A 17,820-nucleotide genomic window follows, 5' to 3' on the forward strand; every position below is an offset into this window, starting at 1 on the left:
CACTAGGCCACGATCGCACTACGATCTGTGAAAAAAATGCAAATTTTGAAGATCGTGGTACGATCGTGTAGGTCGCAGTAAGGTCGTACCACGGTCGTGGTGAGGTCTTCAAGATCGTGAAGAGCGTGGCCAACTTTGAATATGTTCAAAACAATCGTGGTGCGGTCGTGGCGAAATTAGGTCAAAAGCAACGGACAAAAAGCAAAAGTATCGGACAAAAAGCAAAATAATCGGACAAAAAGCAAAAGCGGACAAAAAGCAAATCGCGGACAAAAAGCACCGTATCAACTGTTATTTTACATTAAAAAGACACATCATAATGAAAATATGTTAAAATTTAGTTTCAAATCAATTATTTTGGTATTTTCAAAACGTAAACAAATAAAGTTTTCCCGTGATACTTTATTCTACAATGAACATACTCGTATACAACAGTGAAAATGAACTGACTGGATTCGCACTTTATATACACTGGTAATGGGGAGATAATTTTGACGAAGTAGAATCCTGACTGAGCTTATCTTAGCTAAACTATTGTAAGCTTTTTAATCGTTATTTATTGAACTTCATACGTCATTCGTGTGTGTTATCGACGGTGAGGTACCCGGATTGCTAACTACAAGGAAGTGATTGCCATTGTTAAGGTACGTATTTGCTGTCTCATAAGACGATATGTTGAATTTATCAATTGGTCATAAAGCAAAAAAAAGTTCAACCTATTAATTCAGGTTTAGATTCATTTAGAGTGATTTCTTTTTACCTAAAAGGCTGTTTAGTTTTGGCAGTTCGTGTGATTATCTTTTGTATGATGACATCCATAGCAAAATCCTCATAAACAAAACAATTAAAATTAGGAACACTAACACGCGTTTCGTTGACTAAGACTCCTAAATGGTACTCTAACAAACACAGTTGAAATCCAAGCAATGGCAAAATTGTAACACCAGAATAAGGAATATATACTAAAGAGACAGAGACGACGATCGATCATCATATAATAAGTAGAATAGAACATTACAGTCAAAAATCGATTTTAAAACTTTAAAAAAAAAATCAATCCTATCTGACAGATTTTTAATTTTAGATCATAACTTTGTAACAGATGACCTGATGTGCGTTTGGCGCATTTAGAAATGTTTATATATTCTCCTTTGAATTTTTTTTCAATAATTCTAACAGATCTATGTGACAGGATTGGCATTTACAAAGTTTTGTAATTGAAATTTTCCAAGCAGATAGCATTTGGCTGTATAAAGATATATGATAAACTACCTTTCATTTCAATTATTTGACAATAGAGCTAAGACAGATACCATGATAGACGCGGTCTTTTGAAAGATTTTCCTAAAAAATATTGTGACAATAATTCATTAAACTTATAACCAAGAAATAGGATATTAAAACTTATACTCCAATTGATATTCCTATCCTCAAAATCTATATTATGTAAATGTTTATCTGAAGAACTATTGTATATAGATATAGAAGATGTGGCATGAGTGCCAAAGAGAAAATTCTCCATCCAAGTCAAAATTTGTAAAAGAAAAAACATTTAAAGATCAAAGTACGGTCTTCAACACGGAGCCTTGGCTCAAACCAAACAGTAAGCTATAATGATTCCCAAAAATGTGTAGTGTAAAACCATTCAAATGGGAAAACCAACGGTCTAATCTATATACAAAACGAGACACAAGAAACTCTTATGAACCACATCAACAAAAAACAACTACTGAACATCAGATTCCTGACTTAGGACATGTGCAAATAAATGCAGCGGATGTAAACGTTTTGTAAGTACCAACCTTCACCACGGTACCCGAAAAAAAAACCCAGTGTAACATCACAACGTAGAAAGATAAACTATAAAATATCAAAAGACCCATTTACACTTGTGAATATACACTGAATGAATAAATTTTATCCATGAGACTATGTAAATACAAAATCAAATTTATTGTGTTTACCCAATAACTTTATACATATACTGCAGTTATTGACCCAGTTTAAGTTTAGATATCTAAAGTCACGATTTCACCAAACAAGGTAGACTCGAAAAATTATCGTATTATCTATAATATTATACCCCAGTCCCACTAGGCCACGATCGCACTACGATCTGTGAAAAAAATGCAAATTTTGAAGATCGTGGTACGATCGTGTAGGTCGCAGTAAGGTCGTACCACGGTCGTGGTGAGGTCTTCAAGATCGTGAAGAGCGTGGCCAACTTTGAATATGTTCAAAACAATCGTGGTGCGGTCGTGGCGAAATTAGGTCGTAGTAGAAGCGTAGTGAGAGCGCACTAAGATCGTAGTAAGATCGCAAAGGTCGCTGTACAATCGTAGCGAGAGCGTAGCGAAAGCGTGATTCTATTCTATGATTATTGTTTCAAAACAAAGGCTTTGTTCAACTGGATACAGTTTAGATATCAATATTTCAAATGAACAAATAGAAAATGTAGATTGTGAAAAACTTCTTGGTTTATATATTGACAAAAACCTAAATTGGAATCAGCAGGTAGATAAAATGTCATGTACTATATCAAACAGAATCAATTTATTACAAAAGATAAGAAAATATTTACCTATGCATATACGTATTATCTATTTTAATGCTTATATTTTGCCATTATTTGATTATTGTTGCAATATATGGGGAAGCTGTTGTGAAAGTGGAATAAATAAAATTAATAAGTTATTAAAGAAATCTGCTAGGGTTATAGTAGAAGCTGACATAATGACATCATCCAGTTTATTGTTTAATAGTTTGCACTGGTTAAATGTGGAAAAACGCATTCAATACCAAAAGGCAATACTTGACATGTATTTAAATCATTTAAAAATGGTATGGTTCCTAACTATTTACAAGAAAATTTTCATTTTACTGATAATCAAAATTATAACTTACGTTCAGCTGATGAAAAACTATTAAATCTTCCAAAACCAAAAACAAATTTTTTAAAGAAAACACTTACATATTCAGGTTCTCAAATATGGAACAGTTTACCAAATGAAATAAAAATGAGTAAAACACTTGTATCTTTTAAAACAAAATGTTACAAATTTTTCATCAATTGTGCAAATTAATATGCGTTTTCATTATTATTTAAATACAATTGTATATTGTGTATAATATAACTTTATAATACTCTATGTACTTATAAATATGTTGTTATTATTTTGAGGACTCTCAGGAAGATTAGTTTTAACTAATGGGATCATCCTCTTGAAATAAAGATTATTTATTTATTTATTCTTTATTTATTTATTCGGAGAGATTGCGTTACGATCTCACAGCGACGTTATCACGACCTTACTACGACCATCACGTTCTCACCGCGACCCAACTACATTTCCACTACGACTTTACCACGCTGTTCACGACCATAGTACGATTCTAGCACGCCCTTGCCGTCCTCATCACGCTCTTTTCACGACATTACTACGTTCACACTACGACCATCATTTTTATTGTCATTTTCACACAAAATATATAAAAAAAATCCCTAGATTTTGTTTGTCTGAATGTATTTATCCATTTGCTCTAACGGCTCAACCATGCTTCTCGTTTTTATATAGATTAGACCGTTGGTTTTTCCCGTTTAAATGGTTTAACATTAGTATTTTTTGGGGCCCGTTATAGCGTGCTGTTCGGTGTGAACCAAGGCTCCGTATTGAAGGCCGTACCTTGGCCTATACTGGTTTACTTTTATAGATTTTTCCGTTGATGGAGAGTTGTCTCAATGGCACTCATACCACATCTTCCTATATATATTGACACATCTGTGTCATCTCTGCTATCGTTCACTAAAATATCGTCATTTGAGCTTTATGGACCAGCAATAGGTTGTAATTTAGGTTTGATTGGTCGTTCCGACATCTCTTGATGGCAAGTATTATACTACTTATGTGTATATTATCAGTTAAATTAAAGTCTGGAGCTGGCATGTCAGTTAACTGCTAGTAGTCTGTTGTTATTTATGTATTATTGTCATTTTGTTTATTTTCTTTAGTCACATCTTCTGACATCAGACTCGGACTTCTCTTGAACTGAATTTTAATGTGCGTATTGTTATGCGTTTACTTTTCTTCATTGGCTAGAGGTATAGGGGAGGGTTGAGATCTCACAAACATGTTTAACCCCACTATTTTTGCGCCTGTCCCAAGTCAGGAGCCTCTGACCTTTGTTAGTCTTGCACCCTATTTTTCCGACGTAGTCGGTATAGTTTCGGTTTGTGCCCTTTGAACTTAAAGACGCTAAACTATGGCAACAGAATACGCATGCTCGAAAATCCTTTCTGTGATTGGACAAAATGCTGTCATGGTGGGTAATGTGGTTGTGTTTGAAAACAACGTCTCGTTAATTATATCGTGATGGAAAGCAAGTGAAAAACTATAAATATTTGAACTAGATCTTACAAAGATTTATATTTTTATTAAAATGATTGTTTCTCCAATAGCTCTTTGCATCCGTGACAGCTGTTTATTCGGGACAATTATATAAGTTTTAATGTAAACTTTGTTATACGAACGTACATGACTTTTAAAACGCACCTACGCATGTGAGATTTCCGCGGGGTTTTGGTGAATGTAAACAGAAAGATACGAGGACCGAGAATACTGAACACAAACAGAGAAAACGTTATTTAAATGGTATCTTTGTGCTCCTGGAGGTTATCGAAATGATAGTTTTAAACATATACGCAAATTTAAATACGTCGGATATCTTTTTTAAAGATAGTTCTTGTTAATTTTAGTTTCTTGTGTACTATTTGGAGTTTAGTATGGCGTTCATACTTTGCTTCCTCTGCCTCTACATCAACCCCTACCATCACGCCCACGTGTTCTACTAGATTTTGGTGGAATGACTCACTCACTGTATTGTGTCCGAAAAATCTCCGTTTTAATCAGAAATAGAAGGAATGGAACTATATTGATATGAAACACGATATTGACGGTATTGCTGAGAACGTAGTAAGATCGCGGTATGAACGTAGTATAATGGTGGTAAGAACGTGCTAGAATCGCAGTAAGATCGTGTTGCAATCGGATAACTCGTGGTATGGTCGTAGTGAGAACGTAAAGAGCGTAGAAAGATCTTTATAAGCGTAGTGAGGTCGCAGAATAAGCGCGGTGAGAACGTGGTTTAATCGTAGCGGGATCGTTGTAAAAGCGTAATTAGGACGTAGTAGCATCGTGAAAGCAACGAAAATTAACATTTTCATGCCGCATACCGCGACCTCACCACGATCTAAATTTATTTTAGATCGCGGTGAGCGGGGTGCGATCGTGGTCTAGTGGGACTTGGGCTTTAGATAACGATTTCAAATTCGAATGACGGTAAAACGTCTAATCAAAGAATTCAAATTCATAAATGACTAATAGTGAATATTCTAATATGACGTGCTTCTTTCGCTTTGTTAATAAAACCATGCTCTAAATCCAATAAAATTTGTTTGGACTTGCGTATATTGACTACTGCAGAACAATGAGTTTTATCAAATTGGCATGCATTTAATATATTTTATTAATTTAAATTCAATTCAATTCAATTCAAATATTTATTGTCATATAAACTCTGAACAATAAGTTTGTGACAAATAATATAAACATACACAAAATACATTTAACAAACAAAACCATGAAAACATAAAAAAAAGCAAAAAAGCAAAACAATCTATCTAAATGATATATAAATATATTTTATAAATAAATCAAGAGTCCCCTGTCCTCAGTTCTAATGCCTGTTTAAAATAGGACCCTAAGCTTTCTACTTCTTTTGAGGTTGATGGACAAAGAAGATATTTAATTTTTTCATTTTCTTGCCAGGACATAAAATCTGGCATATGTTTAATTACATTTCCTATAAAGTTATCTCTTAGTTTAGCAATTTTTTTGCAGTATAAAATAAAATGGGCTTCATCCTCCATTGTATTACAGGATGTGCATAGTCTTTTTTCTCTAGGTATTTTTAAATGTCTTCCTTTTTCTATCATTAAATTATGATCGCTAATTCTCATTTTTGTTATGTTCCTTCTCTTTTCAAAAGATTTACAGTTTAAGTAGTTTTCCATTTCTAAATTTTGTAAACTTTTATATAAATACAATTTACTTTTTTTATCTATTTTTTCAAATTTTTGTTCAAATATATTTGTGTAGAAATTTAAAAATTGATGTTTTAAGGGTTTTTTTTAACAACTTTGAGTAATTTTCTCTTTTGTTTCCCTCAAGAATGGATGCGTCCATATTTACCTCTTTCAAAATATTTTTAACATATGTAAACCAGGTATAGCAACCTGAATTATCTAAACTTTTAGAAAGTAAAAAGGATTCGTATAATAATGGATTAATTTCAGAATTTAGTAATCTTGATAAGTAAAGTATACTTTGAGTTTTTATATGCATCTCTAGTTGGTATCTCCCTAGCTCTGTTCTCACAGCTATGTTTGATGAAGATTTTCTTGTTCCGAGAAAACACTTCCAAACTCTTAAATGATGCACATGTTGTTACTAATTTATTTATTATGACTGTAATTTGTTGCAATTCGAAATTGACATATTTGACCTAGATACGACAACCTTCCATGCTGGCTGTTCAAACTCCTCCCTCTGAAAAATCACATTGCCAGTCGTTTGCTTGTTTACAAACAAAAAAAGGAGTTTCATGGAAGAACCTACACAATTGCTCTACACTAAATACACATCGGACATATAATTTACCTTAATTGTCCTATTAGAATCGAAATAAGTGATGCAAGCTATACTTTATTGTAGTTTTAACATGGGTAGGCATTATATTCGTGTTATTTTAGCCCTCACTATCGCTCGGGAAAAAATAATCACGAATATATTGCCTACCCATGTTAAAACTACAATAAAGTATAGCTTGCATCAACTATTTCTTAAATGATGTTGAATAAAAATTGCACCACTCAAGACCATTTTTTCCACATTATTAACATTTCCAACAATAAACAATTCAAGTTCCGGGTCGAATCCGATACCGATACCAATAAAATACGTCACATGTAGTTTCCAGTTGTAGTTCTTCTTTATTCCTCCTTCTTCAATATGGATTACTACTACTATACTGTAGTGAGAAACCCAACTGGACGGGTACAAACAGAAAGAGTTAGAAAGTAAAACTGTTCGCCTTATAAGCAACATGACTTAATCAAATGGCAAAACGAATACTAAAAATATAGGTAAAGATAAGGCATAGAAACTTCAATTCCATCACGGGCCCTCGATGTATTGGATGTGTTCTAGTAGTGTATATGTTACAGTAAATAAGTGAAATTAGGAATTACATGTAATTACTAAAATTTAGGAATAATCTGTAATTCCCGATGCACTTAGTAAATAAAAGTAATTCCTGAATCTACCCAGTTATTACCAGTAATAACTAAGTTTTGAATGATTTTTTACAGCTATTTACTTAAGAATTGAATGCTTCTTTTTTAACTTCTTGGGGTGTAAAAGCGTTGACCGAAGTACATTTTGTCGCGTTTCATTCTAAGACCTCTTCTAAAAATGTGCGCACGGTCAACGCTATTACAACCCTATGAAGTTGCAAAAAGAAGCATTCAATACTTATAATTACTTTTTTTAGCTATGATCATGAAAACACGAATTTTATGATTGTTTTATTAAATTCACATGTGCACTTTATTGTGGGACCACGTGTTATCATGAATGATAAGTTTTATTGAGTAATGCAATTGCTTAAGGAATAACACGTGATGTGCAGTTAGAAAACCATAATAAAGTAGTAAACTGAATCATACATCTTATGTAATTATTAACTGATAAAACAATGTTGTAATATGGTCAGCTGATGAAAAATTAGGGTAAATCAGTGAATATTATCAAAAAGTGATAACTCTAAAATGTACCGTTTTGCTATCTATAATACTAAAATTACGAGGTCCAATTTGTCAGCCGTCATCGGGTAAAAACGACAAATCAAAGAATTCAACTCTATATATAACTAATATAGGACAATGGTGTAGATTAAAAATTACACCACTCCAGACCCCTTTGTTTTCCACATAATTAATATTGCCAATAATTAACAAGTTCCGGGTCTAATCCGATACAGATACCAATAGTATATTCACCTGTTAGCTATTACCTTATCTGTACGTTCCGCATTTGACCGGCGCACCACCAAACGGTGTATTTAGGATTTTGCTATATACACGGGTCATAATCAAAGGGCTGACACTACTAAATTCAATCATTGTCAAATTGTTCCCTATTGTAGCTTTATTCAGCAATCAGCAAGACTTTCTAAGATAACTAATATAGGACAATGCTGTTGATTAAAAAATACCCCATTCCTGGATAGACCTTTTGTTTTCCAAATAATTAATATTTCCAATAATAATTATTGATAAGTTCCAGGTCGACGGGTTCAAACAGAAAGATTTGAAAGCAGAGAAAACTGTGTATCTTATAATCGACATGACTTTATCAGATGACAATACCAATTACTAAAATAAGGCTTAGGCATAGTTATATACTTTAATTCAGTCACGGACCCGCGATATCACAGGTGTGTACTTGTATTATAAAAGGGTGTTAGCTATGTAATACAAAAAAATAAATATGATTGTTCTTTGTTGTTGAATCAAATTATATTTCCCTAATTTGCAGATAAATTTGGTTCATTTTTTCAAAATAAGCTTAGAAACATTATTACTTGCAAACAAATAATTCGACCCCAATGTAACCGTTTCGCTGGAGATGGGTTACATATGTATTCAGCTATTAAAAAGGATAGAATTTCAACATTGAAAGTAAAACAAAAGGGATGTACCATTTGGTTTACTGGTTTGATCAACAATGAGATCATTCATATAAAGGTAAATATGACATTCGTTTGATGTATTTGAGTTTTTGATTGTGCTATTTGATTAGGATTTATAGATAGAAATTGACTATGAGGGTCGGTTGAAAATAAAAATTTCAACATCCCAATTGTGACCTTTTCTTTTTTCCAAATGGTGAAGTTGAAATCGTCACTTCGTAAATTTTACGGACGCCATCACGAGTTGGCTGACCGTTATGGAATATCCGTTTCACATATGATATTGGATATATTGTCGTAGCTACAATCCCGTTCCCTTTTTACAAAACTGAGACAATCGAATTAGACTATTTACCGGCCCTGTAATAACATGAGTATTACGACGGGTACGTATATGGAGCCGTATCTGTTTATCCTTCCGGAGCACCTTAAATCAACCCCAGTTTTAGGTGGGGTTAAACGTTTGTGTTGCTTAGTCTTTAGTTATGTTATGTCGTGTGTATTATTATATGTCTGTTAGTCTTCACCATTTTTTTTTAGCCATGGGGTTGTCAGTTTATTTTCGATCTATGAGTTTAGACTTGGAACAGACATCTGCGTTATGTGCTTGGGTAAACTAGGTTTGCCGAATACCCCCCCCCCCCCCCCATTTTCCCACCCCATAATGTATATGTGATTAATGATGTAAAAAAAATACAGCATTGAACACATTGTAAAATCCACCAAACCTACCAAGAAATAATAATGTCCATCTGTGTCTGTCTGTTTGCAAATCAGGACTAGATGCTCTGTAAGGATAGGTGGTCTCGTCTTCTTATGCGACACTATCAATATGTCAATAGCCGCTAAACATCGAGTAAGCATGTAAAATTCTAAATGGGTATTCATATTTGCTACAAAAAAGGTGGGGTAACTGCTTTATGATTATATGTACAATGCAATTTTGGTATATAGTGTTGAAGGGCGTACCTTGACCTATAATTGTTTACTTTTATAAATTGTTATTTGGATGGAGGATTGTCTCATTGGCACTCATACCACATCTTCCTATACCTATTAAGTTTTGAGGTCTTTAGAAAGTCATCTAAAAAAGACACTTAACGCCATCATCTTGTATAATTTTATTTATGAAGAATGTCAGCTTTATTGCAAAGTCTGACAAAAGAAGTCGTAGTTAAACATAATTTGTCAGATGAATTTAATCACTGCATATGTCAAGTTCGTCTGATTGATATGCACAGTATGCCTAATAGAGATTTTAATTTTTCCTTATGAATAATCAAGAAAATTTTAACAAAATTTTGCATAATAAAATGTCTATCATCAAAAAGAACAGGCGAAGTTGCCTGAAAAGTTCTCACAAATGCATATCTCAAATTTGGGTTATATCATTGTCTTGCATGTTTAAAATGTTTTTAGCACGTTTCAAAAATTATAAAACAACCATTTTCCTGTTTCAATTCACAAAAAAAACTATAGAACATACATTCTTTGATTCCTTTACATTTGAGTAATCCCTATAATCCCTACCCCGTTACTTTATTATTTGCTACCTTGAATTATGTCTCAAATTTAATACAAAATATCAAGTTAGTACTGTAAAAATGACAAACAAAATCAGTAAATACCAGTTATCACTGAAACCATCAGTAAATACACGTAATTACTAAATTGATTAGTAGTATGTCAAAGTCAGTTTAGTATGAACATGTTTGACATAATTGATCTCTTCGATTTCAATTTTTCTGTGAATTTAACTGTTTCTATAAAGAGCTCTACTGTCAGTGCTTACTAAAGGGTAAGGGAAAGTTCTGATTTTTCTTTATTTTAAGAAATTTTATTCCACAATGAGAATGACATGAGCATTGCTATTATATACTGTATTCGTGTAGACTTTGAAAAAAGGAAGTACTAATATAAATGCATAGCCAATTCCAAAAATGTTATAATTTGTTCATTTGATTGTCCCTTGCTGAAGCTGAAGCTGAAGCTGGACATGGAACTTGTTCTGCCTCTAAGGAATCATTAAAACCGGAATCGATTCTATGATTGCTATTAGCAAACGCTGTTTACTAGCTTAGACTTATTACTACTCTGTTGACCAGCTTAAAGTATTTCAAATCTTTTTTAGAACTAAACATTGGAGTAAACCTTTTAAAAATTATTGAAACATATTTATTAATGATAAAATGCGGTCTTAATTTTTCTATGCATGTATTTTGAAATATCTTTTATTTTGAAGTTAGTGTTATGCCGATGTAACAAAAAGAATCGATCGCCATTGTTCTTGTTTCCTTTTTGTCAAAAAAAAACATCATTTGGAATAAAACTGTCAAATAGGTTTTATATATGTTACAGTAAATAGGTTTTATATAATTATGTTACAATAAATAGGTTTTATATATGTTACAGTAAATAGGTTTTATATATGTTGCAGTAAATAGGTTTTATATAATTTTCAGTAAATACATGTAGGTGAAATTAGGAATTACACGTAATTACTACACAATTCAGTAAATACATAACCTAGTTTTTGGTGGGTTCGTGTTGCTTATTCTTTAGTTTTATATGTTGTTTCATGTGTACTACTGTTTGTTGTCTTTTTCATTCTCAGCCATGGCGTTGTCAGTTTTATTTTCGATTTGTGAGTTTGACTGTCCCTCTGATATCTTTCGTCCCTCTTTTATGTAAATCTTTACAATGTTCATACTTTATTTACATCATAGATTATATTACATGAATGTTTTATATAAATCTTCTTTTATAGGACATGGCGTCAAAGCGTTGTAATCCTTGTGGAGTGTCTGATAAAGATGTCGAGGCAGTAAACATATGTATTGAATGCAACGAAAACCTATGTTTAGAATGTTCAAACCATCATCGATCGCTCAAGGCAACTAAAAGTCACCAGTTACTGGATGTTTCTTTGGAGAAACCAACTTCTATTCTAATTAAAGATCATTGCGAAATCCATCCCTCGCAAGAATATCAATATTTCTGTAGCGAACATGCTGGTCTGTGTTGCAGAGAATGTTTGACAGAAGCTCATTGGACTTGCGAGAAAGTTATGACAATTGATGCCGCGGCCAAAAATGTGAAACAGTCTGAGGCTTTCTTAAAGTGCGAAGAAGAAATTCACCATATTCATGAAAGCTATTTAGAAATATTGCAAAGGAATAGAGAAAACGAAAATGAAGTCAAAGTTAAGGTTACAGATATTAAAGAAAAAGTTAAAACTATGAAATTAGATTTGATAGGAAAGGTTACCCGATTGGAGACAGCTACACTATCTTGTATCGTAAGCACTGCACACGAAATTTTTGAAAAGTTAGATATCGAAAAAGATTCAATTTGTGCTGGAGCAAAAGAGGCCCAAGATTATTTAAGTGAAATTGATTTCATGAAAAAACATGGAACCGATAAGCAAATATTTCTTCTCTGCAATACTTTTTCACATTATACCCAACAGTCAAATGAGCAAATACCGAACCTTTCGGCCCGAATGAATCACTTTTCAATTTCATTCGATGAGTTTCCTGCATTGTTGTCGTCAACTGAGTCTTTTGGAACTATTAGTATTGAGGACAGTCCTGCAATATGTAGTTTTGATGCTTATAAAGACTGCCAAGCTCCAGTAACCGCAACAGCTCAATATCGCATTGATTCATTTCAATTCAGAAATAAGTTTGATATCAAAGGCAATGAAATAAATGGCATTGCAGTCACTGATGACAAAAAAGTTATTTGTTACCAACATAATTATATAGAAGCGAATAAGGCACTCTTGTATTCATTCGATGGAAAATATCTTGGGAACATTAAATTAAAGGGCGATCCGCAAGATATTGCTATTTTACCAGCAAGTGACCTAGCAATTGTTACTCTCCAAAACAAAAAGAAATACGCATTGCAGAAAATAAATACAAAAACGATGAAAACCGAACATTTAATACAAGTGACATATCCGGTATACGGAATCGATGCCAAGAATAATGATATAATAGTTGGATCAGGGGATGAAGTCAAATACATCGATGATGAAGGTCTTGTCGTTCGAAGCGTTGATGGTAAGGGTACTTCCCCGACATTTGTCAAATTTGGTAGCAATGAAGACATATATTATATTACTGGCAGTTCGTTGTACTGTATGAACAAAGAAGAAGTTATCAAGTTGATATATATATGCGATCAATTTCTTCGTCATAGTTTCACATTAGACAAATATGGTATTATTTATTTTTTTCTCGAAAATTCCAAAGGACTTTACCAATTAGACTTGAAAGACGAATTTCCAGATATGCTAACTGTTATTCCGGAAGTAGAAATATCGAAACCTTGTTTTATGTGTTTTGACAATTCTTCTTCAAAGCTCTTTCTGTCTGATGTGACATACGGTGTTGCCATATATAACTGCTGCAGTACAATTCATTGAGAATGATGACAGATCAAAACTTCCTGTTTGTTTTCAGTCAAAAAATGAAAATAAACTTTTAATACTGCTTAAAATTCAGGCTTCTGGAGAGAGTTGCAGCCTAAACATTATTAGATTATCGCCTAGCTCTTCCCTCCCATGACTTTCGACAGAGATAAATAATACGAACATTCATTTTTCTGGATCGACAATGTTGAGACGTCGTATACATACTTTGAATTTTGTAGTTTAACATTAAAGTTTTGTAAAATCATATTTGCGTTCTTTCATTCTGCCATTTAGTTATGAAGTTTTATTGTTTATGTAATGTGGCTCTGTGTTAACATTCTGTTATTTTATCTTAAATAAGTGTGGTTGTGTATTTCTGTTCTGTACTTTACTTTCTGTGGTTTCTTTGAAACGCTCTTTATTCTTTGCGTGATGTATAGTTAGTTATATGATCCCCTCGACATCTCCCGTTTAGTTTAAGCAGTAAACCTCTGTTGAAATAAATCGACCGTTTGGCAGTGCGTGAGGTATGAATTCACAATAACGTCGTGACGAACGTGGTTTTCTTATGGAACGCCACAGCTGTCTTATGTGGAACTCATGACATGTCAAACACATTTGAGTAAGGATCGAGAAGCCAGTCACTCGAGAAGATATCGAGAATTCGCCGAGTAGCGGTCGAATTGATCGGGAAAGGATCGTGTAGAGATCGAATTCGGTCGGAATACAAATAGTTTACCGATCAGTACTCGATCATTTCGATCTTTGCTCGACTAATATTTGACCATTTCCGATCAACGCCAACCTGTTCGATATTTGATCCAGATTAACTCGACCAATGCCCGATCGCTTCATGATCAATGCGACTTCTATATTTTTTTCATCCCAGACCAACTCGACTAATACCCGATGTCTACGCGACCACATTCGATCACTTTTCGATCTCTACTCGGCCATACACGAGTATACATGACTGCTACACGATTCTCTAAAAATGTTTGCAGCTCTGATTAACTCTCATAACTTTGTTTCTGCAAAAATATATTGTCACCACTATTCTTATCTTTTACTGTACACAAATTCATCCATGTACAGTACGCGTCTGTACGTTTGCAAGGAGGTGTAACATTTTAAAAGATAAACAAAAGATACCAAAGGAACAATGAAACCCAATGGTCGAAAACAAACCGATACAACCATAGCGAAAATCGGAAGCCGACGAAAAGACAGACATTAGTCTACATAACACAACTTAGAAAACTAAAAATTTAGCAACACGAAACCCAATAAAACCTCGGATGAAGGTCTATCTAATTGAAAACCAATCTCTCATCGCTCCCGTTTTATGAATTAAGATTGGACGAAGGTGTTTCGAAAGGGAAGTAGATTCTACATTTTGAACCCTGAGGATTTTTCAATATTATCTTTTACCTGTTTAAGGTGGTATGGGTGTCTTCCGCCATCTTGGATTGTAAAAACCAGAAAACCTAAGGTCAAGATTTTCTATCAAGTTAGCAAAATTTTATTCAGGAAAATAGATATTCAATGTGAATTTTAATTTAAAAGAACCAATTTATTGGAATATAAATTATAAATAATAATATTTTCACAAGTGTTGATTATTTTTGGTTGTTTTTAAATGTTTTTTAAATTGGAATTTTAAGGGGAGATGACTCTAAAACAGTGCATTTTCTGAAGGATTCTACATGGAATTATCCTATTTTTTTATTTTAGCCGGAAAAAACGTACGGTGACCCTACTAGTATGTTTTCTTTTGATATTCGTAAAGCATTGTCTGAAAGCTATCTTTTCCTAATTTATTTTACAATTCTATCATTTTGTTTAGTTTCTAATCACAAAATGGTGTTTTTTCCTGTATAATCCATACAAAATGTGTCATTTTGTCACAACCTGTAGCTTGAGAAAATGCGCGGTGACCTATCATTTTTATTACATTTCTGATCATAAACCAATAGAAACTACGTTTTGGCAAAGTATGAACAAATTCTATCATTTTTATTTTAGACTCCAATACCACCTTAATGGGTTATTTATGTTTGACTGTTCGTATTTTACGTATGTCCAGATTTTTTTGTAGTACAAAAATAAGAAGATATTGTTTAATTTCAAGTGAGACAACTCTCCACAGGACACCAAATATCACAGAAACTAACAACGATATGTCACCCAAAGGGCCAAGTGAGCTTTTCTCATCACTTGGCGTCCGGCGTCCGTCGTCCGTCGTCGTCGTCCGTCGTTAACTTTTACAAAAATCTTCTCCTCTGAAACTACTAGGCAAAATTAAACCAAACTTGGCCACAATCATCATTGGGGTATCTAGTTTAAAAATTGTGTCCGGTGACCCGGTCAACCAACCAAGATGGCCGCCATGGCTAAAAATAGAACATAGGGGTAAAATGCAGTATTTGGCTTATAACTCAGAAACAAAAGCATTTAAAGCAAATCTGACATGGGGGTTAAATTGTTTGTCAGGTCAAGATCTATCTGCCCTGAAAATTTCAGATGAATCGGTCAACCCATTGTTGGGTTGCTGCCCCTGAATTGGTAATTTTAAGGAAATTTTGCTGTTTTTGGTTATTATCTTGAATAATATTATAGATAGAGATAAACAATGAACAGTCATTATGTTCAGCAAAGTAAGATTTACAAATAAGTCAACACGATTGAAATTGTCAGTTGACCCCTGTAGGAGTTATTGCCCTTTATAGTCAATTTTTAACCATTTTTCGTAAATCTTAGTAATCTTTTACAAAAATCTTCTCTTCTGAAACTACTGGGCCAAATTAAACCAAACTTGGCCACAATCATCATTGGGGTATTTAGTTTAAAAATTGTGTCCGGTGACCCGCTCAACCAACCAAGATGGCCACCATGGCTAGAAATAGATCATAGGGGTAAATTGCAGTTTTTGACTTATAACTAAAAAATTAAAGCATTTAGAGAAAATCTGAAATGGGGTTCAATTGTTTATCGGGTCAAGATCTATTTGCCCTGAAAATTTGAGATGAATCGAACAACCAGTTGTTGGGTTGCTGCCTCTGAATTATGAACATTTTTTTTGGTTATAATCTTGAATAATATTATAGATAGAGATAAACAGTGAACAGCAATAATGTTCAGCAAAGTAAGATTTACAAATAAGTCAACACGACCGATATGGTTAGTTGACCCCTTTAGGAGTTATTGCTCTTTATAGTAAATTTTTTACATTTTTCATAAATTTTTGTAGATTTTTAGAAAATATTTTCCACTGTAATTACTAGGCCAAGTTCATTATAGATAGAGATAATTGTAGTAACAAGAATGTTCGGTAAAGTAAGATCTATAAACACATCACCATCATCAAAACACAATTTTGTTATGAATTGATTAATTAATTAATATGCACATAGACCCTTGAGAGCCTCTAGTTTTTCATTTTTGACGAAATTTTATAAACCAAATAGACGAAAGACAAATGATTTTTATTTATGACACAAACAGTATGCTTAATTTGTAAGAAAGCAAGAAAAAAGGTTTGTAAAATTTAAGTATATTGCTATCTAACATCAGTACTAATCCAGTGACAAATTTCATTTTGAAGAAAAGAGCAGTAAAACTCCCATAACAAATTAGCGCCCTACTTTTCTTTCATGAGGTTTTTATAACTATTGTGGTCCTTTTTGTTCAGCTCCTGCAAGTCTCTCATACTTTTGATTTTGCCATTTGATTAGGGACTTTCCGTTTTGAATTTTCCTCGGAGTTCAGTATTTATACTGCAACTAGTTGTGTTCATTTCCTGAATATAGTAACAGCTACATTTTGTGCAATGTCAATTTCATCATGGAACACTTTTCTAACAGTAAGGGGTTCATTAAGGGATGAAAATAAGTTTGAAATGTGTCTTTCAATTTAAATAGCTATGAATTTATTTCAGTCGGAAACCCGGTTGAAATAGAACAAAAGAATCGAAGCTCTTTGTTAGAGAAGGCGATAAATGTGTACTGTAATGTTTCCAAGAGCAAAATTGGTAGCGCGTCATCCCTACAATGGCTTCCATTTCTACGATTGTGAAAATGAACTGGCGTAATGGGGGGATAATTTTGACGAAGTAGGATCCTGACTGTATTTATTTAAGTTGCAGTATAAAAACAATATTAGGTCAATGTCAGAAAAATATCATTTTTTATTGTACTCGGCGCAAAACTATCTGACCTTGCCAAATAACCCAACTGCTTTATTTCGAAGTAGATATTTAAAATATATAATTTTGCTCAGACCTTCTATGAACTACTGAATCTAACCAAATGAACGGAAAATGTATGATCCATGGGACACAGATAATACCCAAGCTTGCATATAACGTTATCAATAGTCATGATTACCCTGGGTACAGTTAAAGTGACGCCGTCCAAATTCGCCCTTGATCTGTGTTTTAATATGGTATTAAGCATTGTGTATACGTTTCATCAAATTTGGTTGAGGCAAAATAAAATTAGAGAACGGAAACTAATTGTTGGGACGTATTAATACGTACTTACGGACGGTAAGGGTAACACTTACTGCCTCCTCCACAGCAGCGGTTGATATAA

General features: G+C 33.4%; 1 protein-coding gene across 1 annotated transcript; it reads left to right on the top strand.

The window, feature by feature from the left end:
* The first annotated feature begins 588 nt into the window (after nt 1-588).
* Nucleotides 589-13,590, top strand: LOC139516410 (uncharacterized). The gene is made up of 2 exons (XM_071306487.1): nt 589-644; nt 11,576-13,590. Exon 2 carries the CDS (start codon nt 11,579-11,581, stop codon nt 13,238-13,240), a length of 1,662 nt encoding a protein of 553 aa, XP_071162588.1. The 5' UTR covers nt 589-644; nt 11,576-11,578; the 3' UTR covers nt 13,241-13,590.
* The last annotated feature ends 4,230 nt before the right edge of the window (nt 13,591-17,820 follow it).

The sequence above is a fragment of the Mytilus edulis genome, chromosome 3 (assembly GCF_963676685.1).
Source record: "Mytilus edulis chromosome 3, xbMytEdul2.2, whole genome shotgun sequence".
NCBI lineage: Eukaryota > Metazoa > Mollusca > Bivalvia > Mytilida > Mytilidae > Mytilus > Mytilus edulis.